This window comes from Dromiciops gliroides, chromosome X (assembly GCF_019393635.1).
Source record: "Dromiciops gliroides isolate mDroGli1 chromosome X, mDroGli1.pri, whole genome shotgun sequence".
NCBI classification, from domain to species: Eukaryota; Metazoa; Chordata; class Mammalia; order Microbiotheria; family Microbiotheriidae; genus Dromiciops; species Dromiciops gliroides.
In genome coordinates this window covers 838,345-863,514 of record NC_057867.1, presented here as the reverse complement: position 1 = coordinate 863,514, position 25,170 = coordinate 838,345, and the positions used below count along the sequence as shown (strand labels likewise).

At 50.7% G+C, this 25,170-nt stretch overlaps 1 protein-coding gene across 1 annotated transcript; it reads left to right on the top strand.

Annotated features, from left to right (window-relative positions):
* Positions 1-2,903: 2,903 nt before the first annotated feature.
* Positions 2,904-25,154, top strand: PPP1R3F (protein phosphatase 1 regulatory subunit 3F). Its single transcript, XM_043973727.1, has 4 exons — positions 2,904-3,985; positions 15,245-15,300; positions 15,933-16,015; positions 20,102-25,154. The coding sequence occupies exons 1-4, from the start codon at positions 3,045-3,047 to the stop codon at positions 21,110-21,112; spliced, it is 2,091 nt and encodes a 696-aa protein (XP_043829662.1). The 5' UTR covers positions 2,904-3,044; the 3' UTR covers positions 21,113-25,154.
* Positions 25,155-25,170: the final 16 nt, after the last annotated feature.

Sequence of the window (25,170 nt, the reverse complement as noted above, 5' to 3'; positions counted from 1 at the left end):
GGCAACCACTCAGAAAGCTTCCTCTTCCCCAGGATCCCCCGCATCAATGACTGGGGCAAACTGACCAGACCCTCATTACATCAATCTTATGCCAATGTTGCAGATGATTCTAATGAATACCAATCCTGGGAGGTAGGGTAGGGCCACAGAATTTTCTCCCCATTGTGTAGATGGGCAAACTGAAGCCCAGAGAATGACAGTGCCCTGTGTTCAAGCTCATGGTATGGGAAAAAGAACACCGTAGAGCACCAGCCCTGGAGTCAGGAGGACCTGAGTTCCAATCCAGCCTCAGACACTTAACACTTACTAGCTGTGTGACCCTGGGCAAGTCACTTAACCCCCATTGCCTCACTCACTAAAAATAAAAACATAATTAATAAAATAGTGATTTAGAGCGTTAAAAAAAAAAAAAAAGAACAGTGGATTTGGAATCCTGGGCCTACTTTGAGAGGCTGAACGGCAGAGTAACCCAAGGTAGACCTTGAATATTTCTTCAATGTGGCCAAGGATGAGTTGCTTGACTTTTGAGTTTCAATTTCCTCATCTGTAAAATGAATGAATGAATGAAGCATTCATTAAGCACTTACTGTGTGCTAAGCCCTAGGGATGCACTAAACAAGAGGCATTCCCTACTCTTAAGGCCACACTTAGGGAAGGTTTTGGCCACAAGTCTGATGGAAGTAAAGGTCCCATGATCCTTAGGGTGGAGTGGCAAAGCAGGTGCTCAGGCCTCTTCCCTACTGTGACTGATAGAATGGCAGCAGGCTCTGCTGTTGGACCACTGCACAACTGGGCCAAGGACTCTGGTGGCCAGGACCTTCCCCTCTGGGGCCTTGGGAGCCGTGGCCATGGCCCCAAAGGAGCAGTCAGGAGGATGGCTGGGGGCCGGAGCTGGAAGCCTGGCTCTTCCCCATCCTCTTCCAAGGCTCAGGATGCTGGGCTGTCTCCGTCAGGGTTTGCTGGTGATCATGGGGGCCTGGCTGCTTCAGCCAGGTTGGCTTGGCTGCTCTGAAGGTTGCAGGTGGCAGGATAACCGGCCCTTTTTTCAGAGGAGTTGTTTTCCAGGGTCACTGTGCTGGAAACATGGCTTGTTGCAAAGCTTTTCAGGGTCTGAGATGGTTTGACTTGCCTGACACATGCTCCTGTCTTTATCTCCCTCCATGTGGCTAGCTAGCAGCCTTGGCAGAAGTTCTTTTTTCACAGGGCTGGAGCTCAGGCCCATATTGGAAGATGAGTCTTACTCCTTGGGCTCTTATTTGTTTTGGTTTTTTTTTTCTTAATTTTTAAAAAGTAATAAACATTTTTATTTCTAGTTTTGGGTTCCAATTTTTATCCTCCCTTTCCCTCTCCCTAAGGTGGCAAGCAATCAGATATAGGCTACACATGTGTGGTTATGTAAAACGTTACCATATTAGTCATTTTGTACAAGAAAACTTGAAGAAAAGAAAAAAATGAAAGAAAGTGAAAAATCCTACTGGATTGTAAGCTCATTGAGGGGAGGGGCTGTGGTTCCTTTTGCACACTTGTACATTCAGTGCTTAGCATAGTGACTGGCACTTACTTTATATATGCTTATTAAAGGTTAGCTATTGAGGTCTTCGGTGTCAAGCTCAAGAGGTGAAATTGCCCCACTGGGGATAAATACACTAACCTACTTCACAGGGTCACAGGGTATCCCCGTATTTTACAGGAGAGTAATTTTAAAGATGGAATCAGGCCATGGCCCAGGGGTGCCCAGCTCACACAGATTCTAAATGGTGGGGGTGGCAGAGATGCTGCCTCCCTTCCTGGGGCCACATTTGATTCATTCATTCAACCAATACTGATTATGACTCATAATTGTAACTCACAATCATAGCTAATGACAGGCTGCAGCTCACAAGTCAGCAACGGCCAGGTCTGAAGGGCAGGTCTCTTGCTTCCAGCCCAAGGTCCCTTTTCCCAGACTCCTCTGTCTCCTTGAACGGCTCAGGAGTCCTACAAGTAGTTTAGGTCTTGGGCCCCTTGAAGGAACCCCATCTATGTCCCAAGTCCCTTATCCAGATGCCTCTCTTGGCCATCACACACCATCAGAGGCTGTCACATGGGCTAGTCCCGAAAGCCAGAGCTCTGGGAGTCACCTGTGGGGGAGGTAGGAGTGAGCTCCCCATCCCCAACCCTCCCCAAGTTTAGAGGAAGGAAGCAGAGGGAAAGGAGAGGTGGGAGGGAGAGGGGAGGGGATGAGCAAAGAGGGCAGGTGGAAAAGGGGAAGGGGAGAAGAAGTAAGGGAGAAGCGGGGGGAGAGAAGGGATGGCATAGACCGGGATGTAAGGGGGGAGGGGGAGGAGGAAGGGGAGGGGGAGGGGGAGGGGGAGGGGGAGGGGGGAAGGGGACGGCACGGGACCTGGAGGGGACGAGAGGGGACGGAAGGGAAGTCTGTCCCGCGGTCTTCCAGTCTCCGTCCCCACGTGCCCGCTTGCTCGCCTGCGCAGGCGTTTGGAGGGAGAGGCGCCGACTCCTCCCCACTTCCCCTCCCCCTCCTTTCCCCGCCCTCCCCCTCCTTTCCCCGCCCTCCCCCTCCTTTCCCCGCCCTCCCCCTCCTTTCCCCGCCCTCCCCCTCCTTTCCCCGCCCTCCCCCTCCTTTCCCCGCCCTCCCCCTCCTTTCCCCGCCCTCCCCCTCCTTTCCCCGCCCTCCTCCTGAGATGGCCAGTCTCCTCGCGCTGCTTTCTCCCATTGGCCGCGTGCCCTGTTCCGTCAGCCCCCGCACGCCCCACGCCCCCCCACAGCCCCACCCCTCCACCCCCACCCACCCACCCCCCCCTCCCCCGCGCTCACCACCTCCCATTGGCCGCTGCCCTTAGTCGCCCGCCCTCGGCTGCCTGCCATTGGCCGCGTCTTCCGCTCGCCTGCGCTCCCCTGGTCGCTTCGGGCTCCGGCTCCCGGCTCCGGCTCGGGCTGGAGCTCGGGCTGGGGCTCGGGCTGGGGCTCGTCGAAGGTCCGGGTGGCTGCGGCCGCGGGCCCCACCTCGGCTCTCCGGCTCCAGGCCGTCCGGAGCCGCCAACGCCATGGCCCGAGCGGCCCCGCGGGGCGAGCCTCCGAACCTGGCAGGGTCGCCCCCGGAGGCCGGGCCGCCGCCTCCCGCCGCCGCCGCTGAGGAGCCTGAGGAGGGCCCGGGGCCGGCCCAGGCCCTGCCGCAGCCGCGCCCCCCCGGCGGAGGGCCCCGGCGAGTGCTCTTTGCTGACGAGGCCCTGGGGCTGCCCCTGGCCCAGCTGAGGCGCTACCAGCCGTGGGACTGCGAGGGACCCGAGGGAGGGCCCGACGAAGACGACCACCACGCCAAGGGCGGCGACGACGACGACGACGACGACGACGAGTCTCCCCCCGAGCTGGGCCTGAGCGGGAGCCCCCCTGGGGGGGGCCCTGGGCCTCCCTTCTACTTGCTGCCCGGCTTTGCGCTGCCCCCGGCCCCGGGCCGGCTGGAGCGCCTGCGGGGCTCCATGGTGGAGCTGGAAGACCTGCTGCCGCCCGAGGACCCAGGGACGCCGGGCAGAGCGCCGGTGCTGCGTGGCCTCATCCGGGTCCTCAACCTCTCCTACCACAAGGCCGTGCACGTGCGGGCCACCCACGACGGCTGGCTGACCTTCCACGACCACCCGGCCCACTACGTCCCGCGCGGGGGCAGCTCCCCTGAGGACGGGGGGCAGACAGACCGCTTCGCCTTCCAGCTGCCCTTCGAACCCCCCAGCGTGGGCGCCCAGGTCCAGGACGGCGCCCGCATCGACTTCGTGGTCCGGTACCAGACCCCCGAGGCCACGTATTGGGCCAACAACCAGGGCAAGAACTATACGGTGGTGCTGAAAGAGACGGCAGCCCGGGCCAAGGGGTTGGGCCTGGTGGCACCTCCCGTGCCCCTATTGGGCCCCCCGCCACCCCCACCAGCGAAGCACCTCTTTTGGGAAGTCGAGGCGAAGCAGCTGAAGAGCTGTATGAAACCTGGCAGACACAGGTAATGTCCGCTGCAGCGCCCCCACCCTGCCTCTGACCCTCCCTTCCATGCTCAGGGTGGGTCTGGGGAGGGTGGTGGGGGAGCTTTGGGAAACGCCGAAGGATTCGGGAGGCACCCCCCACGAAAGGGATGAAGAAGGGTTGGGCAGCTGGGTAGCACAGTGGCTAGAGCACCGGACCTGAGTTCCAATCTGCCTTCAGGCACTGACCAGCTCTTAGCAAGACCCTTAGCCCCTCTGTGCCTCGCTTTGCTCATCTGTGACTCCGGGATGATAATAGCACCCGCCCCCAAGGGAGGTCACATCTGGGAAACATTGGCAAGCTTCATAACACCATATACATACTGGAGATGATCGTTACTGTGGTAGTTTGGGTTCGCTGCCTGGACTTGTGACCCAACTATTTGAGGTAGTCTGAATGGGCAGACCCACTCCAAGCAGCCAAGATGTGAGCAGGACTGTTGTGGGGGACAGTGACAAGATGTGAGAGGGGGCAGTGTTACTTAGATTTAGAGCTGTCTAGGCTGAGGCAACTCGAGACCTGGAGGATACTGGTTCATGCTCTGCCTCAGACTCACTGGCTGTGTGACTTTGGGCCTCGGTCTCCTCTGTAAACTGAGGCAGTTGGACTAGATGGCCTCTCTTAGGAGCCATGATTCTGCTATGTCCAGCCTCGTTTACCCTGGCATGACATCTAGCTTAGGCAGACAAGTGTGTCCAGTTGTGGCTGAGAAAACCAGCTTTGGTGAACACACGTGCACATTCAACGTACCTAATCCCAGCACTGAGGCCCCTCGGGGGTGGAGAAGCACTGGGAATTGTGTCCCCCACTGGCCAGCTCCAAGATTTAGGCTTCCTCTTGGACAAGACCATGTCTAGTTCTGTACTCAAATCCCTTCCAACTCAGGAGCCCTTGACCAAGTAGGCACCATCACGATCCCTGGGCACCATGCTGACATTATGTCCGAGAACTGAGGCTTCATGCTCCAACTGAGCCCACACAGGTCACTGCCTTCCAATTGGACACCTGCTCTTTTATAACATGACAGGCAGGGGCAGCTAGGTGGCGCAGTAGATAGAGCACCGGCTCTGGATTCAGGAAGACCTGAGTTCAAATCCAGCCTCAGACACTTGACGCTTACTAGCTGTGTGACTGGGCAAGTCACAACCCCAATTGCCTCACCAAAAAAAATATATATATATATGTGTGTATATATATATATATATATTTAAAAAAATAACATGACAGGCAGATAAGAGGACTGGCTTTAGAGGCAGAAAGCCCTGGGTTCAAGTCTCACCTCTGACATCTACTGGTTCTGTGCCATTGGGCAGGTTACTTATCCTCTCAGTGTTCTTGGCCAACAGTAGTATCAAACTCGAATTCATAGAAATCACTGCTGGCTGCATGTTGACTTAGAAAACTACAGATTAACATTATCTATGTTGTATTAATTTATTTTTGTTGATTTTGTTAAACCTTTCCCAATGACATTTGAATTTGGTTCCCTGTTGCTTGAGTTTGATATCTGCTCTAGGCCACTCTCTGAGACTAAAAATTGCATAGGAATGGCTGGGCTGGGGGGAGCAGATTTCCTCTTTGGCTGAAGGGCATTCCCCACACTGAGAAAGTCACTAGTCCCACCCCAGCCCCAACCCCTGCACTCCCCAAATGTGCCTTGCACTGGAATAGAAAATGTACTGTTTAGGAAAACCATTTCTGGCTCTCTTGGGGCTCACAGATCAGTAGTTACAGATAACTAGTCATGCCAACATTCAAACCTTCCAGAGCAGAGTGGAGATGGGACCCAGAACTCATAGTCTAGTCACCAGAGGGACAGCAGAATGTTGCATATCCTGAAGGGCTTCAAGCCATCCAGTGTTAGAGGTGGTCTTTAAGGGGCTGGCCAAGAGGAAGAAGCCCTGGAGACCAGAAAATCCAGGGTATCCCTGAGTGCACAGCTGGAAAGAGAATTGGGAAAATGCCTAGCCCTGCCAATGAAGCGTCAGCCTGGGTAGCTTGGTCACTGTGGCCTGGGCCCTTGCCCAGAGCTCCAGTAACTTAAGTTCTTCTCCCACTTTGCCTCATTTTCCTCATCTCTAAAATGGGGTCAGTCTCTCAGGGCCACCTAATGAGCTAGCACCTGTACTCAGTGCCACCATCTACATACCTGAGCCCTGGAAGATGGGAGCCTTTGAAGGCACTAAGCACTTACAACATTAGAATAATAATGTTAATGTAAACCTAAATAAAGTAGAATTGGATTTGGTATCAACCCCCTCACCCCCACCCCACGCCCAGGTTCCAGCCAGAGCAGCTGCATTCTTTCTGCCCTGTGGGATCTTGAGTAAGTCTTCCCTGGCCCATAGGTTCTCCTGTCCTTTTTATCACATGGAGGAATTGGCCTAGATGCCTATCACAGGTCCTGTCAGTTCCAAGTCATTTTTGCAAGGCCAGACATGAGAGGAAAAGGAGGGAGAAGAAAAGGCAGGAAAGCCAGCATGGTGCGTGCGATGTTCAAGTGCCCTAAGAGAGCCTGTACTTCCCACCAAGGCTTGTAGTCTTATGGGCCGGTGCTCACATGGCAGCCTCTCGTCACTGAATGGCAGATTCAAGTTTGTGAGTATTGGAAAGCCGGCATGGCAAGTTGTCCTTTGACTGGGTTTGAGTCATTTTGGACTTGGGAGGCCCTTTGAACACTGGATCGGGGAGGCAGAAATCTGGCTTAGACTTCCAGCTCTGGTCTGCATGCCGTGTGCGGCACCCAGATCTCCTGGCTTTCTCCAACATGCTGAGACATGTCCACTTCTGTGCTGGTCTTCACCTCCCTCCTGCAAAGAGCATGGAGGAATTGAGCTGCTCCTGCTCGGGACCAGATTGTTAGCCCCAAGTCACGTGTGCGAGAGAGCTGAGAGAGTGAAGAATGGGGTGGAAGTTCTTCATTCAGCCAGGTTGCTACCATGATAACCAGAACAGTGAGAGAGGGAGGAGACTCAGTTTGTCCACTAAAAATCACTGCCGGCACTTGTCACATGCTTTCCGTGTGTTGTCTCATTTGATCCTGAAAACCCTGAGAGGTAGGTGTGATTTTACGAATGAGGAAACTGAGGTAGTGGTTCACACAGCTAGGACGTATCTGAGGCCTTCCTGCCTCCTGCTTTAGCACCTCTATCCATTGGACTGCCTGGCTGAGCGTGCTCAGTAAAGACGTGACTGACTCTTCTACCTGATACTCAGGTCTCTCTACTTGTTGGTGTCATCCTGTTACATGTATGTGACCAAAGTGAACATGCCTGTGTGGGCTCCCCCGTGCCTCAAACTTTACTGGTCCTATTCCCTAAACCACCTCTTCAGTCTCTTGGATTCCTAGTCACCCTTTAAAGCCTTCCTCCCCAGTCAGTGTTTCAGACCACTCCAGTGCACTTCATTATAATGTGATGTTGTGTAGTCCAGGTCCCTGTGTCATAGCCTCTCCCCCCCCACCCCCACTAGGAGTTTGAGGGTGGGACTTAATCTTATCTAAACTAAGTTCTCTCACTTCTGAGAAAATACAACTTAATTGCTGTTAATAATTGAATAAATCTGTTGGTTATATACTTGACACCCGAAATACTTGATGAAAAATGGCCCAGGCCCAGCCTAAATCTAGGATGAGGGGCATGAGCTGTGGATACCAATGGAAAGGCCTCCTGTTGGGGGAAGCAGGAAAGGTTTCATAGGAAGACACACCTCTGAGCTGGAGCCTGGACCAGGAAGATTTCAGTTGGGGGGAAAGGAAGGGGTTCTGCTGTGGTCATTGAAGGACTGTCATGTGAAAGGAGAAGGGTCGATCTCGTCCTTCTTGGCCCCCGAGGTCAAGGGACCTGCTTAGGACCAGCAAAGTTGGATGAGTTCTCCCACTGTGAAATGGGCTGCTTTGGGAGGCAGTGACCCCCACCCCAGATACTGAAGGTTTTCAAGTAGATGCTCAATAACCATTTCCTGGACAGGTCAGGAGGTGGGGTCAGTCTTTTGTGATGTGAATGTGAGACTGGGCCTGAGAAAGCTTTTGAGAGACCATTCTCCTCTGCATTTCCCACTGTCCAGGTGGAGAGATGAGTGTGGGCTGGATCTAAACCAGGAACCTTAAAGGTGTTCCAAATGGCCTGTCCTGGGACAAGTCGGCAGAGCCTAACTCTTCTCTCTATGTCTGCAGGAAAAAGAAGTTTCGGTTTTCGCATGGGATTCTAATAAGAACACCCTCCATTTCTAGAGCATTTTTCTCACTTTTGCCCAGGAAGTCCCACAGATTTCTATAAGATGGAGATAATGAGAAAAGCATTAAGGCCAAGAGAAGGCCCCAATCCCTAAGGAAATGTCAGAACCTGGACTGAGCCAGGCCTCTCTTTCAGCTGAGGTGATGCAGGTGGAGACTGTCTCCCCGGGCCCCACCTCACAAGCCCAAAGAGCTCTCTGTCTCTGCTGTCCCTGTGGGCTCTGTCTCCATTCTCAGAACTTGGGGGCCTGGCTTCTGAGTTTAGAGGTGGGTCGTAGAAGGAACTCTCACTGTGTGCAGTGTAGGCCCAAGATCTACCCACTGGTGATCTAGGATCCTGAGCAACTCTCTGATGTCATCTTGTAAGCCCCAGAGACAGCTGGTTGGCCACTCAGCAGAAGAATGAGTTGGTCCCCGAGCATTTGTTAAGCACTTACCATGTGACAGGCACAAGCCAGCCCCTGGCCTCAGGGAGCTCCCAGTCTAATGGGAGAGAGAACAAACCAACCATGATGTGAAAACAAGCTCTCTACTGGATGAATAGGAAATGATCCTCAAAGAAAAGACCCTGGGAATGCTTCCTGTCCAAGTGGGATTTCAGTTGGGGCTCGCAGGAAGCTGAGAGGCAGAACTGAGGAGGGAGACAGCCAGCTCAAGGCTGGAGGTGCTTGTTTGAGGAGCAGGAGCCGCTAGGGACACGTGGTCAGCCCTGTGCTTTAGGAAGATCCCTTAGGCAGCTGAATGGAGGCTGGCCTACAGTGGGGAGAGCCCCCAGAGAGGAGAGGATCCGGGAGGAAAGAGGAGTCCCTACTCAACAAGGATAAGGACCGAGAAAAGGCCATTGGTTTGACAGCTAAAAGATGTTTGCTCTACTCGGTTCATCTCAACAGGGATCCATTAGGAAACATGTACATCCTTTTTCCCCTCAGCTTTATCTGTTGCTCCCCATCACATCCCGTTCTTTGCTCTGGGCACATAAGGTTTCTTTTCAGCTTTTAGCCAGTCAGGCAGTTCTGAAGACTATGAATTATAAAAGAGTTGTCAGTCTGCATCTGTAGAGAAAATTCCCCACACCTGTGAAATGATGGATCTGGACTGTGTGTGTGTGTGTGTGTGTGTGTGTGTGTGTGTGTGTGTGTGTGTGTGTGTAGTTCATCATTCTTTTTTGAGGGGGGGGGATGGAAACATTTGGTTTTGACACAATAGGCACCTCCTAACAAGCACCCAAGGTCTCCTAACAAGGAGGCTTCTGGGTGTTGGGTTTGGGGTCAGGAAGACCTGTGAGCCCCTGGACAAGTCACTGAACTCCTCTCAGCCTGTTTCCTCAACTGTAAAATGGGACTGTTAATCATATTGATCTCCCAGGGTTTTTGTGAGGGTTGATGGAGATAGCGGATGTAAAGGACTGGACAAATGGGCACTCTTTCTATTATTGCTGTATACGCTCTCCCTAAAGGTTACCGCCTCTTTACCAGAACTTCGGTGCTGACTTTGACCATTGGATTTGGCCTGGTCTGGTGTACTTTATACTGTCAGTCTGCACTGTTCTTCTGTGGCCCTCACCATCTACCACTAAATACTAAAAACCTTCTGTGTGGCTAAGAGGTCGTAACAGAAATAGCCCTGAATTTGTATTCAGGAGCAACTTGAGCCTCTGACCTTTGTGTCCTGAGCTTCTCACCATCTGCCTCAGTTTCTTCCTTCTCCCATACATGAGGAATGACTATTCTTGTTGAGAGGCCTGTGGGCCTATAAGGGCAGAGGTGGGTTCTGGACTGTAAGGCCAGTTTTGTTTTGTTTTTTCACTCTATCCCATAGTACTATGGGACATTGGCTCTCAAGTTATTCTCGCACTTGTTTTTCTTCAGTCAACACTTGAGAGGCCTCTAACGAGAACTGCTCATCTGACACCTTCCACCACAATCAAGTTGTCTGAAGATGAACATAGGCTGGTATTCAGACAGGCAGCACTTCCACTGGTAGTGGGGCCAACCTCAGGAAGAATTGGCTCTAGTCCTGCCCTGGACATACCCTGTCACCCCAGGCAATTCTCTGAGACTTATGAATCTCAGCTTTGCATTGGTAGAGCAACTAGGTAGCACTGAAGCAGAGAGCATCGTTCTGAGTTCAAAGCCAGCCTCAGACACTTACTATCTGTGTGACCCTGGGCAAGCTACATTTTCCTGTTTGCCTCAGTTTCCTCATCTGTAAAATGAGCTGGAGAAGGAAATGGCAAAGCACTCGAGGATCTCTGCCAAGAAAACCCTAAATGGGGTCACAGAGAGTCAGACACAACTGCAAAATGACTGAACAAACACCAATGACAAAATTGGTAGAGTTTGGGGCAGCTAGATGGCCAATGGATAAAGTACTGGCCCTAGATTCAGGAGGACCTGAGATCAAATTTGGCCTCAGACACTTGACACTTACTAGCTGTGTGACCCTGGGCAAGTCACTTAACCCTCATCGCCCCGCCCCCCCCCCAAATTGGTAGAGTTTACACACCCAACAAAATGAAAGGCCTAAAGGTCTGTTCCCATACTGAAAAGCCACAAAGATTGTCACCCTAAATCTGAGCTTTGCTAATAACCATGGTTGTTACCTTGCTGACAGAGGCAAAAAAAAAAACACCACAAAAAGGATGAGATTTTCCGGAATGGGAGAAGAAGAAAAATGATGAACCCTTTTGGGGAAGAATGTGTTGAGATTTTCCCAAGTTGCCTGCAGGATTGTACAATATTCAGTCCAGCTTGGCTCATTCATAGCTTGCAGTGCTAAAAATTGGCAACAGGGATGCCCAAAGTAGCTTCTCAATAACCCAGGCTAGATTGTCAACTACACTTCCCATTAGCTTCCTCTTCAGTGATTTTCAGTAGTCATTCACAGACAGTCTGCCTGCTTGCCCTCCTTCCCCATCTGGGAAATATGATTCTCTTACAAAATTTTACAAATATGAGAGAATCTTTCCCAACACCACTCAGCACGGGGCCTGGGGCCTAGTAGGTGCTGTCAAAATGCTTATTCCCAGGCCCTACTGTGGGCTCAGTCACCTTTCTATTTCCTGTCTAGCCCAGCACAATGCCTGGTGCCTGCTAGGTGCATAGGTAGTACTTCTTGACTTGTCTTGAGTTGTCCACTGGGGGTGGGGGGGCGGGGCTCTCCCCTGCCCCTTCCATGTGGCTGAATTTTCTCTTTTCTTCTGTGACCTGCTTTGGTTAGGTCACTTGAACACCTCGAAAGCATCATGACCTGATGGCATCAAGGAGACTCTTGGAGGAAACAGCAGAGACGGGCTTCTTCAGTGTGGTGGTGTGCTTCTCTTGCATTATTGTTTTTTCCATGGCCTCTTAGAAATTGTCACATCTGGCTCTTTTCCTTTTCAGGGCCAAGCTCTGTGGTTGTTGCTTCTTTCTTGTCTGTTCCCACTGTCTAGGAGCCAGGTCAGACCATCTCCTAAGTCACCACAGTGTACTCTCGGTTCACCTTTTCCCCTTCTACCCCCTCGTCTCAGGACTGCCAGGTTTTCCCCTCCTGACTGCTAGAAATGATCTTCAGACAGCTATTCGAACCGCTTGATTTCCATAATGAATAGATTAGGTCGGAGGGAGAAAGGCGATCAGTCAATCAATGAACAGGCATTTCTGAAACCCTTACTGTGTGTCAGGTAGTGGCCCCAAGCAGTCTGGGGGGTGGAGGTGGCAGGAATCTGGGAAGTAGCCTTTGATCTGAGCTTTGAAGGAAGCTGTGAGGAAAGAGGCCACTCCAGGTCCATGGGCCATGCAAAGGAAAGAAGTCCAGAGAAGGCCAGTCTAGATGGAGAACAAGCCGGGTGATGCCAGGCTGTGAAGGGTCTTTGGATTGGATTCTCAAGGTCACAGGGAACAGTGGACTTTCCTGACATGACCAGGGCTATACTTTAGGGCCATTATCACTTTTTTTTTTTTTAGTGAGGCAATTGGGGTTAAGTGATTTGCCCAGGGTCACACAGCTAGTGTCAAGTGTCTGAGGCCGGATTTGAACTCAGGTCCTCCTGACTCCAGGGCCAATGCTCTATCCAGTGTGCCACCTAGCTGCCCCTCGTTATCACTTTCAAAATGCACAGAGCAGCCTCTAGAGAGTGCCTAGGAGGTCCTGCCCTCCAGGATCTCCCCATTGGGGGCAAGGTGGGGGCAATACAAACAAGACCGAGGCAGTAGAAATGAGAGGGAGTCCCCAGAGAGGAGGAGTGATCTCCTGAAGAAGATGGGATTTCCATTGGAGCTTAAAGGACATAAAGAGGGAGAGCATGCCAAGCATGGGGACAGCCAGGGACACTGGTAGGGAATGAGAATTAGGAAGTCTGCGCCAGTCACCCAGACCTCATAGCGTTTGAACTCAGGCTTTAAGAAAATGAAAGACATTTTGGCCAGAGCTGGAAGGCCACATATGATGGCCTTCTATTATTCATCTACCTCGACTAGAGGCCCAGCTCTCTCCCCTCAGTTCAGTCCCATGACCTTGGGCTTCAGTAGAATCACCTGTCATGGGTCCCAGGCCATGTGCTTGCATGGATTGCTCACTCCATGATTCTTTTCCTTCTGGGATGTTGACTTTGACGAGGTAGAGGCCAGATTCTGTGGCTGAAAGGTGGTGCAGGGTTGGGGAGCCATACAAGTGCATAATCTCTGGCTCCCATGGGACTTCAAATCATCTCAAATTCTGAGTATGTGGACTTGATTACAGTTGTCCCTGCCCTTCTGGAATCAGGGGAGAGAGGACATGTGACAGACCGTCAGGTCTCTCTACCTGTTCTTCTGGCACAGCTGGATTCAGAAGAGGCTGGGCGACCAGCCTCAAAGTGGAGCTAATTGTCAACGTGGAGGGAGGGGGTCCCCAGTGGAGCAGGACTTGGACCCCAGGTATACAGGACCCGGACCCTGGGCATCTAGGACCTGGACCCTGGGCATCCATCCGCACTGGACCCTGGGCATCCATCCGCACTGGGCCCCGGGCATCCAGGACCCAGACCCTAGGCATCCATCTGCACTGGGCCCTGGATTGCTACTTCACATTCATATCCCAGAACACCAGTGCAGTGATGTCAAACTGCAATAGAAATCCATAGCAAAGGAACCCTGCCAGCCACAGATTGACTTCGTTTTCAAATGTTATCTGTGTTTTGTTGTATTTTGACTTATTTTGTTAATAGCTTCCCAGGCCTCACTCTGGGGAGTTGTGAGAGTATGTGCTGACTGTGGACCCTGTGTTTAACACCTCTGGGCTACAGCATTGAGCTGAATTGAATAAGAAAAAGATCTCAGGATTTCGGTGGAAAGGTCCAAACAAGCCCATGTGACCTTGGGCTGTATCAGGAGAGTCACAAAGTGCTTGGCCCTTGTTCCGACTCGTCTCAGATGTCAGGGGAGAGCAGTGAGGATGGGGAGGGCCTTGAGGCAGTGTCATTTAGGACCACATTGAAGGAACTGAGATTGTCGAATCTGGAGAAGAGGATTATCATGGGGATTGGGCTGAAGTTTCCTTAGGAGGAGGGGCCACAAGGGGTCGCATCATGGCACTCAGCCTGGCTGTTGTGGTGAAGAGTCTTTTGGTGGATGGGTTGGTCCAGAATGCCATGGAGGCCCCATCCAGGACCACGTGGGCACGAAGCTCAAGAAATGAGGAGATGAGCCCACAGCTTAATCCTTCCCCCATTACTGTTATTCTTGGGCTTGGACCTGGAAACTCTTCCAGTCTCGCTTTGCCTGCTGCTGGGATTGCAGAGGCTGGAAGTGCCCTGATGGTGGTGGCCCCTGAAGGCCTTCGTATTCAAGTTGGGGCTGTGATGGAGAGACATGTAGTGACCACTGAAGATCTCTGAGGCATGAGAGAAGATGGGCAGCCCAAGAGCAGACTGGAGCGACCCCAGGCCAGGGCGCTTGGCCACGTTTGTCCAGTTGCCGGAGCAGTGATCTTCACCAGTCATCAGTACACTGTCCCTTTTCTGAGGAGGTGATTAGCTAAGCAGTCTCTTGACAGTTCTACTCTGTGGCACTTTCCCTCAGCTACAGCTTAATAAGTCATGTAGACAAAAGGAAATTATCTGAGTCTCTGAAGAAAGTTATTCAGTCAAGAACCCAAGGTTCCCAAATTTGGTGGTGGTGAGAAACTGGGTAAAACCTTCCTTTTCATATTTCAGAGTATGCTGTGTGTGTGTGATGGGGGGGGGGGGTGTTTGAGGTTAAGTGACTTGCCCAGGGTCACACAGCTAGTAAGTGTCTGAGGTTGGATTTGAACTCAGGTCCTCCTGACTTCAGGGCCGGTGCTCTAACCACTGCGCCCCCCTCCCCAGCATGCTTCTGTTTTTTTGGTTTTGGTTTTGGTTCGTTTTCTCTCCCTATACTGCTACATCAGGATTGGCTTGAGGTCAGTAGCTGAGGAAGCTCCTGATGTTGGGAGTGGTGCGGAGTGGTCCTACCCTTATGAGGGGGAGGATAAAATCACTTGGCTGGTGGCCTTGGGCTAGCGCCATCTGGTGGCCGCAACTGACATCCTCCCTTGCTGGTCAATGACTTCATTTAGTAAGTGACAACCTGCTTTTGTGCAGTGAGCCAGGTGTGAACAGCACACCATCTGTCATGCAAATGATTCTAATAATACCTACCCAAAGTGCATGAGCTAAGTAAGTGAGTCACACCAGGAAGGCTTCCTGGAGAAGGTGGCATCTGACTTGTCCCTTAGAAGATGGGTAGGAATTGAGTGGACCAAAGGAGGGAGGGAGGGTAGTGTGGCAAAGAAGCAAGCAGTCACAAGCTGTGTTTGAGGGGCAGAGCACTGACCAGTGAGAGATGAGACTAAATATAAAGGCACCAGATCTGAGGGCCTTGAATGCCTGGTAGTGCCAGGAAGGGGCACAGATGGCCAGGTCTCTGCTTAAGAAGCATCATCGTGGTGAAGGGGGAGAATGTAGAGGCAGAGAGACTTATGAGGTGGAGAGTTTGTCCACTTTCCTCTCTCTACCTCCCACAGGCAGACTGCGGAGGAACTGAGAAGAGAGAACCTAGATGAGCCTGTCTCTTCGATGGGTAAGTGATGGGAAAGGCTGATGGTGACACTTTCACATTCTTTTATTGCCCTCATCTCCTCCTTTTGTTTTACACAAATTCACCCAGAATCTCAGAAACCCCTGCTTGTGGAACGGGAACCCTGCCAATTTGGTGGTCGAATGGACGCTATTTACTATGAAAACGATTGACTGTTAAAAACGTTAAGTCTAGGCATGGCACACTTAACTGGCAGCATCTCTGATGCTGCCGCTGAGGGGGAGGGGTCTGTGCCAAGAAGTCTTCCACTGATTCTCCCTGATTGGAAGCTAACCAGGCAGTGAACAGTGGTATTGGAGGCCAAGGCGAGAACAAGCTGTTTCTATGACACCTCGAGGTTCATGGATTAATGACAGTTTGTCTAGATGGGTTTGAAAGTGGGGAAGGGGGAAAGGTGTTTGAAACCAAGGCAGGCAGGCAGGCAGCCCCTTGGTGGGGTGGGGTGGGGCGGGGGGACTTCTCTCAGAATTGTGTTGGCAGGGGCATGCTGTGTCCTCTCCATCCATCTCCTGTGGGTTTCTCATGCAATGACCAGTTTTGAAAAGAATCTGTTGACTCGAAGTCACAGAAATGCAGCATGACCTCTCCTTCCTACCTTTTTCTCACTCTTTCAGAATGCCCTGATGACGGGGACAGGGGGTCAGGGAGCATATTAGTAACCCCTCTGCCACTCCAACCAGGGTCACAGATAATACAGGTAAGAGATACAGTGGCATCTCCATCACGTTAGCCAGATATACCCATGGACCCCCTGTGGATATTCGGCTGACATTGGCAACCTTCCAGGATGCCCAGGGGTGAAATGTCACCCAGGGGGAGCTGGGGTCCACCTATGTCAAGAAACTGAATTCCAAGGCTACCCTGTTCTTCTCAGCTCTCCCAGTAGCTTAGGCCAGAGAGTGGGTGGCACAACAAGACTAGCCAAGGATGGAAGTCAGTAGAGGTCTCCGAACAGAGACTGCTGACAACTGCCCATCCTGAGGGGGACCATTTTCAATTCGGAGACTTTGTGATTATGAATTCAAGAGTAGAGCTACAGAATGTCTGAATTCTCTGACTGACAAATTTCCCCTAATTTGAGGCCTCTTCCCCTCATGCTGCTTTCATCTCACTCAGTGAGGCCTAGCTCCTCTTGGCTGACACTGAGTAACAATAATAATAAGAGCATTTATATAGAGCCTACTATGTGTTAGGCACCGTGCTAAGCACTTTACACGGATCACCTCATTTGATGTTCACAACAACTTTGGGAGGTAGGGCCTGTTATTAGCCCCATTTTGCAGTTGGAGAAACTTAGACAGACAAAGATGAAAGGACTTAGCCAAAGTCTCACAGCTAGTGTCTGAGGGCAGATTTGAACTTGAGGCATCCTGACTACAGGCTCAGTACTCTGTGTACCATGACACCCCTTGGCCATACTTTCAAATCCCAACACTTCAGACAAACTGACACTGGAAGGGGCACCCAGAACACTTTTCTCTCCATGGCTGCTTAGAAGAAGTTCTTTTCCAGGTCATTACCCTGTCTCTGCCTCATAGTCAACCACCAACCAACTCCACACTAGCCTCCATTCTTGACTTCCAGTCTCAACAACTTGGACAAGGAGACATATCAGGAGACTTAATGAACTGGAGCAACACAGAGCCTTAATGCCTTAGAGATCCCCAAGCCCTGGGCCTAGAAACCTGAAGACACACTGACAGTGTCTCCCAAGAGAGGAAGGGAGGCCTCAAGAACTAGTTAGGCCTAGAGCTTCACATATGGAGAGATCCAGAAAGTATAGGCCCTTGGAGCTGGAGGCTTAAGCTTTATGACCCAGAGTCAGAGGCTCTATAGCTCCGGACTTTTCTTTGCATCCCAGTGCCTTCCACTGTGCCAGGCACATAGTAGGTGCTTAATTGATGCTTGTGGCCTGACTGACTGACTAGATTCTCCCTCTACCATCATCTTCCTTTGAGATTCATTCAATCCCTCTATCACCCTCACAAGATTCTGGTAGCACCCAATTCCTATCACCTCACCTTGTCTGCACTCAACGATGGTCATATCCTTGAGCCTTCCATCACCCACAAATGTTTCACTTCCATAATCAAGAATTCTGACATTGGTTTATCTGATCAAAACCTTTTTATCATTCCATCTTTTCCTCTGCCTGACAATCCATGACCTTGTTCTTTTTCCTCACTTTGATCACCAGTCTCTCCACCCCGGTTCTCTTCCAGGCCAACGCCCCTGCGTCGGTTCCACTTTCTTCCCTTTTCCCCCATCTCGACTCTTTCACGAACCAGCCCAATGCTACACTGCCCTCTTCTCAAGCCCCATGCTCCCTTATCGGATCACTGATCTTGTCCCACAAGATCTCAGTCTTGGATCATTCATAGTCTGCTGCCTTTGTTCCTACTCACATGCTGCTTGAAGGAAGCTAGAGAAATCCCCAAAGCTCATTGACTCCCTCTCCCACTGCCTACTTTAAACCCCTCTTCAGAGCTCTCATGGCTCTTCTGCCCCCGCGCCCCCCCCCCCCCGCCTTATTTCACTTGCAAAGATGGAGGCCATTTTTTGCCTTGAGTTCCCTCTTCCCTCTTCTGCTTCTGAGAATCAGGATTGAGGGGCCCCTCCATCGTTACTTCTGGAAACAGGTCCCCCAGCCCCTACGTAGGACTGAGCCCTTCTTGGTCTCTCCACCCCATTACCTGTATAAAGGGGCTTTCTACACAGTAACCCTCTGAAATGAGTAGTGGAATGAATGAATACTGTTGCCAGGTTCAGATGGGAAACCAATGAACCAAGAGAAAGCACGTTTTTAGCAAGGAGGTAGCCAGCTTTGCTTGAGAACTGTGTACCATTGTGATCATAAATCCATATTCACTTCAGTTTTAAATGCACCCCAGATCTCACTGGGTTGAACTTCTTTACATTTAAACCCAATGTAATAGAAGTAGGAGACTGTTAAGATTTACAGAGTTAAAACCCTATAAAATAGATAGGACAAGGATAATTATTCCCATTTTATAGATGAGGAAACTGAAACATAGAGAAGGAAAATGACTTGCCTCATTCAAACCCAGGTCTTCTGGCTCCCCTCTTGGCACCTTTGCATGTTGGGGTGATCTGGGGTAGCCTGCCTAATTTAGCTTAAACTTTTTAATGTTACCTCACTCAGAAACCATGACCAGGGTCTCCTTTCTGAGGTTGAAGGGAGCCACAGGGAGGGCCAGAGAATTCCTTTCCACTGAATCTGAAGCTAGCAGGGTATCTCTATTTAGTTCAGTGGGCCCAGTGATGCCCGGGTGACCAAAATGCAGAAAGGAAAGGGAGCTTGACTTCACTGGCCTGTTTCAGTAGTGGCCTCACCCAAACCTTGGGCAGTTTCCTGTTGCCAAGAAGACAAATCCAATGTTCCCCGAGGCTTTCCACAGTTCATCAAGGCAAGCACATGTTTCCCTTCTCTCTCTGGTGGCTCTGCCTCATTGGCTGGGAGAGCTCATTCCCATGCCTGGAAGACACTCAGTCTCTCTGTCTCTGTCTGTCTCTCTCCAATTTTCTCAGGTTTTTTGTCCCATTTAATATGAGCTCACATTGTGAAGCTTGTAAAACATAATGCAGACATGATTTCATTTTCTCTTAGACCAGCCCTGCAAGGTAGGCACTGTTATTTTATTTTATTTTTTTACATATAAGGTATTTTATTTTTTCCATTACATGTAAAGATAGTTCTCAACTTTTGTTTATACATGCTTTACAATTTCAGATTTTTCTCCCTCCCTCCCCCCTCCCCTAGACAGCAGATAATCTGATATAGGTTATATCTATATATCTATATACATATACATATAGATATATATACATATATATATCCATAATAACATTAATCCTATTTCTGTATTAATCTTGTTATAAGAGAAAAAATCAGGGCAGTAATGCAAAACCTCAAAATAGAAAAAAAACAACAGCACCCAAAACAAAAGAAATAATATGGTTCAATCAGCATCTATACTCCACAGTTCTTTCTTTTTTTTTCTTGGATTTGGAGATCCTCTTCTATCATGAGTTCCCTGGAACTCTTCTGTACCATTGCATTGGTGAGAAGAATATAGTCCATCACAGTAGGTCAACACTCAATGTTGATGATACTGTGTACAATGTTCTTCTGGTTCTGCTCATCTCACTCATCATCAGCTCACGTAAGACCCTCCAGGTTTCTCTGAACTCCTCCTGCTCATCATTTCTTACAGCACAATAGTATTCCATTGTATTCATATACCACAACTTGTCCAGCCATTCCCCAATGGATGGGCACCCCCTCAACTTCCAATTCCTTGCTACCACGCAAAGAGCAGCTATAAATATTTTTTGTACATGGGTAGGCACTGTTATTATCTCTACTTTCCAGAGGACGAAACAAGCACAGAGAGATATAGGGACTTGCCCAGAGTCACACAGCTAGCAAGTGTCTGAGGGGAGATTTGAACTTGGGGCTTCTTGACTCCAGGTCCTGCTCACTGTCTTCTTTGTATATGTAGTGCCTGGCCCCGGGGTAGCTATTTATTAGATGTTTGCTGTGTGAAATGAGCCAGAGTTCCTCGCAGAGTCATTAGCTGAGATGTTGAGAGAAGGCAGAGGTGCTTGGGGGAATTGGGGCCTGGCACTTTCAGAGGGAATGGGGCATGTTTTGTAGACCTTGTCCTGACTTTCTTTTCCCTTTGTTCTTTCTCTCTTATTTCTGTCCCTGTTCTGCTAACCCCCTGCCCTCTTCCCTCCTCCTCATCTTCTGTGACCCTAGGTCTCAGATGTCCCAGTGGCTAGCTCTCCAGAGAACAAAGGATGTCCCCTGTACCTGCCTGAGACATTCCTGGAATGTCCACAGCCCCCCACCATGGAAATCCACCCTTCTGGGCCGAGCTTGGTGCCAGTGTCAGAGCCGGAGCAGGGAAGAGCCCTAGGAGTGCCCTGGTCAGAGGCCAGGGAAGAGGCCAGAGCTCTGGGTGAGTGGCCTTTCGAGGGCTCCCTTGGGAAGTGGACAGACTTGCTGAGGTCAGACGAAGCCCAGACTGAGGATGCTGTGGACCTGGAGTTGGAACAGCTCTACCTCACCCACCTGAGCCGCCTGAGGGATTCAGGGGGCATCCCTCTAACTGACCCGGACCAAGAGCTCTTCCTCAAATGGATGGGTCCAGAGAGAGCCCTGAACAGCTCTCTGGCAGAGGAGATCACCCTGCACTATGCAATGCAGAGTGTGCAGGGTGTGCCTGAGCTCCTGGAAGACGCTAAAGATGGTGCTGGCAGCAGTGGCGGTGAGGCCGAGGGGGACGAGGAGGAGGAGGAGGCCGCAGAAGGAGACACACTGAAGGAGTCCCCTCCTGGCATTGGTGCTGGCGTGTGGCTGGCAGGACAGCATCCAGGGTTCGTGTTGGTAAAGGACGGACTCATTCAGGACCCAGAAGAAGAGGAAATCCTGGGGTCTGGTCATTCCTGGTCCCACTCCTGGGCAGCCCCTGAACAAAAGCCAGAGGATATGGAGAAAGAACACAACCAGATCGGTGCCATCAAGGCTGAAGGCCTTTCTTCCTGCTTCCAGGAAGAAAGCAATCTCTTGCCCAATAGCATCCCAGTGCAAAAACCCACTGGCATTGCCCAAGGAGGGGGCCTCTGGGAATTCCCAGGCCAGCTCCACAGGGCTCTCAGCCAGTCTCTGTGTGTGCTGGGTCTGCTGGTCTTCCTGCCCATTGTGTGGAACGCCTGTATGGCCTTCATGGGTTTGGCCATTTATCTCTCTCTGGCCTGGTTCTCTTAGATGGCCAGGCGTGGGGGTGGGGGTAGGGGGCAGGGGGCAGGATGGAGACCTAGCAATAACAACTCCAAAAACCCTAGTTGGAAGAAATGAGAAAAGACTGGCAGATTCTCAAAGCTCTTAGACAACCAGACCTAAATGACACATACATAGAGATCCACAGGCACACACACACACACACACACACACACACACGTGTCCTCATAGATCTACCGGACACTCGTGCATATATGCGTGCATAATACACACGTGGGGGGCTCCCTGCCACAGTCAGTAGTCCTGAGTTGGTCTCTTGCAACGCAGTTACTGTTTGCTATATTTCTTACTAAACAACTTCCAAAGGAACCACCAGAGGCTTTTTGCAGTGTTTGTGGAGTTCTACCTAAAGGCCCCATCTTCCCATTTCCATGCTAGTCTCAATGGCAGCTGACAGGGTAAGTTGGACTTGGCAGTTTTTTCCTTTTGCCTACTCTAACTCCAGGTGCCAGGTTTGCCCCCACTTACATTAGAGCTTGCTCTTCTTCCCTCTACCCTGTGGGAATGAGCACAGGGACCAGGGCCTGGGCTTAAGCCATGGCTTAAAGACCCTTATGAGTGATCACGTGACCAATTTCCACTAACTGTTTGCCTATGTGATCAAAAAAAGAGCCAAGATGAATGAGAGCCTAATTAGGAGGAACAAAGGAAGGTCTGCTGACCTGGACTTAGAGAAAAATTTCCTCTACAGCATTCCCACAGCTAGTCGTCATTCATTCATTCATTCCTTCATTCATTCAGTCGAGCAGGCCTTTAACAAGCGTTTGAGTGCTTGCTCACTATGGGTCAGGTACTGCTTCCTGAGGCAGCAGATTCTGTTTGTGGATGAGTTTTCTTGAGCTGAGACCGAATCCTTTCTCCATCCACCCCATTGTTCCCAATTTGGCCTTTTTCCCATATGGATGGATGGCCTCTAGGAAACAGTTACTTGATCCAGCTGGACCTTCCAAGGTCCCCATTTCCACAAGCCTGTGACAGCCAGAGGCAAAAGCAGAAATTTTTTTTCAAAATGAGAGCTTACCAACTAGAGGCAGAGCACACAGTGCCACTGATCACTACATGTGAAAGGACCCCGGGTCCTAGATTCTGGGATTGCTCAGAAGCCCTCAAGTCTAACCCTCTCATTTTTAACGGGCCCTGAGAAGGCTGGGCCAACCCTCCAATAGAAGGAAGAAGGGACCTCTTCTCATTGTGGCCAAGCCTCAACAGCTTTCTCAACTCCATGAAAGCTGGGCAGAGGAACCTCAGCTTGGGATGAGTACTTGAAGAGCCCACTTTACTTAGTTTTCAGAAACAGGGTGTTCTTTAGGCTCAGTTGGGGAGTGAGGTGCCTGGAATGGAGGCCAGGAAGCCAAGCGACTTTGGAAGGATCCAGTGGGTACCCTAGCTGCCCCCCAAGTTGAGTGGACCCTCCTGATTGTAGGGCTAAGCCAAGTTCAGGTCTTTCCGGTTTGGAATGCTAAGAGCAGCAGCAGGCTGGCCCTGCTGTTCGGGGGCAGGGGCTCCTAGCCTCCACATAGACTTACTCTGGATCATGCTTTGTTTTTTCATTCCAAATGAAAGGAAGTGCTAATTTGCTGTTAGAAGGGAATGCAGAGAAAGATGTCATCTTTTTGCCCACGCCAGTTCACAAACCCCCCTGGAATCCCTGCCTTAGAATGAGAGGCCCTGGCTTTTTATTCCCTCTTCTATCAGATAAGGAGGTTGTACTCAGTGCAGCCTCAGGATCTCCAACCCCTCTCTTTTGATAGGTTGTAGGTTTCAGTTTCTTCCTCAGCCTCCTTCCCAGATTGTTGCCTGTTCATCTGATTATAATGATTATCCCTCAAGCCAGAGCACATTCATTAAGCACCTACTATATTCCAGATATAGTGCCGAACTAGAGACAAAGGCAAAAAACAGCCCCTGCCTTCAAGGGGCTCACAGTTTAGTGGGGGAGACAACACATAAACAACAATGTACAAAGAAGCTCTGGACGGGATAGCTTGGGGGGTAATTACTAAGATTAAGGAGGCCCAGAAGGGGGTTAAGATGGCAGTACCCCGGGGCAGCTAGGTGGCTGCAGTGGATAGAGCACCCGCCCTGGATTCAGGAGGACCTGAGTTCCAATCCGGCCTCAGACACTTAACACTTACTAGCTGTGTGACCCTGGGCAAGTCACTTAACCCCAATTGCCTTACCGGAAAAAAAAAAAAAAAAGATGGCAGTACCCCTCCCGAAGGCTTTTTTCAAGGAGTCTCTCTTCAGTTCAGTCATTTTAGTCGTGTTCGACCCTTCGTGACCCTGTTTGGGGTTTTCTTGGCAGAGATACTGGAGTGCTTGGCCATTTCCTTCTCTGGCTCGTTTTACAGATGAGGAAACTGAGGCACACAGGGTGAAGTGACTTGCCAGGGCCACATGTCTAGTAAGTTTCTGAGGTCAGATTTGAACTCGGCACTCTATCCACTGTAGCACCACCTGGCTACCCATTGTCATGTGAGAGATTCCATCTTCTACTCTGCTGCTGCAAGGGACCCTAGGTGAGATGTGCCCAAGGCCCCTCTGCTTTCCAGAAACTGCTGACCAAAGCAAAGCAAACTACTGCTTTCCTCATCGGAGACCTCAACCTGCTTCCCACTGGCCTGGCCAGTCTTACACACTCTGTGGTCAAGCCAAACGTCTTGTGTACTCTATCCCCCAGATTTTGTTCTGCTCTCTCTTGTCAGAGACACAAATCTCTGTCGATCTGTCAAAGCCTAACCTGACCTAACCCTTCCTAGCATATGTAGATCATAGCGGTCTCTCCCCCAGTTCAACTGTAAGCCCCTTAAGAGTCAGCCTGATTTTTCATCCATGCACACAGTAGTGGGTTAATAAGTGTTTATCAAATTGAAGATCCCTTGAGTGCTTAATGTGTTCCACTTCCCAGTCTCTGTCCATATCCATCCATGTCTGTGTGTCCACGTCCCTGTCTCTGACCATCCGTGTCTGTGTCTGTGTCCGTGTCCATGCCCATCTCTGGGCTCTCGATGAGAACCTAGAGCAGATCTGTGGAGTTCCTCAGGCTTTTATGGGTGCCACAATTTCTTCTGTGCCTGAGATGGACAGATTGCTTGCTGCTACTCAATTTCTCTCTAGCCTCAGAGTGGGGATGAGGTCTTTGGCCCTGTATGCTTCCTTCACCACTTTGGGAACTGTATGTTCCTTTGGGTCCATATGGATGAATTTCAGAGACCAGAAAGTCTCCCAAGCTGCATGAGCCGTGGAAAATAGAAGAGTTCCAGCCTGAGAGGGCCATGCCCTTCAGCTGCCTGTGCACCCTCAGCACTGTGACTGTGTCCAAATAAATTCCCAAATCTCAGCTCCTTCCTCATGGTTGTGTGTGAGTTTGTCCTCATTCCCCCTCCCCCATCCCACTTGTTGAGGAGGGCCAAGAGCTGCCCCGTCCCATGAGCCAAGCCAAGCAGCCACCTAGAAACTGCCAGAAATACGAGAGTAGATGCTAGAAAATAACATCACTTTGCATAACTTCCTATATATTTATTGTTGTTCAGTCATTTCAGTTGTGTTTGAGTCTGTGGCCCCATTTGGGGTTTTCTTAGCAGAGATACTGGGTTTGTCATTTCCTTTTCTGGCTCATTTTACAGAGGAGGAAACAAGGTGAAGTGACTGGCCCAGGGTCACACAGCTAGGAAGTGTGAGGCCAGATTTGAACTCAGGTAGATGAGGTCCAGTGGCCCTCTACCCATTGCAGCACCACCTAGCTGCACCTTGACCAATTCTAAAAGCAAAAGCAAGGCAACATGTTGAGCAGGATTCCCTTGCCAATGGGATGGGTTCAGATCTCTAATCTCTCAAATCCCTCCTATTCTTTATCAAGAACTTTGCCTCTTCCCTCCTCCCCAGCTTTCAAGTATAGTCAGTGGTGGGACTTGAAGGCTGGGCCTTCTGACACCCCAGAATCCATTGGGCCCCTTCCTGTGCTGCTGCGCTGTGGTCCTGATGAAGCCCCTATTCTTATTTTCATAGTAATCTTAGGCTTAGAT

Bases quoted from the DNA above. Each gene is read 5' to 3' on its own strand.
- PPP1R3F (XM_043973727.1), top strand. From the start codon at position 3,045: ATGGCCCGAGCGGCCCCGCGGGGCGAGCCTCCGAACCTGGCAGGGTCG. The intron at 3,986-15,244 runs GTAATGTCCGCT...TACCTCCCACAG, and splicing joins ATGAAACCTGGCAGACACAG to GCAGACTGCGGAGGAACTGA. The intron at 15,301-15,932 runs GTAAGTGATGGG...TCACTCTTTCAG, and splicing joins TGAGCCTGTCTCTTCGATGG to AATGCCCTGATGACGGGGAC.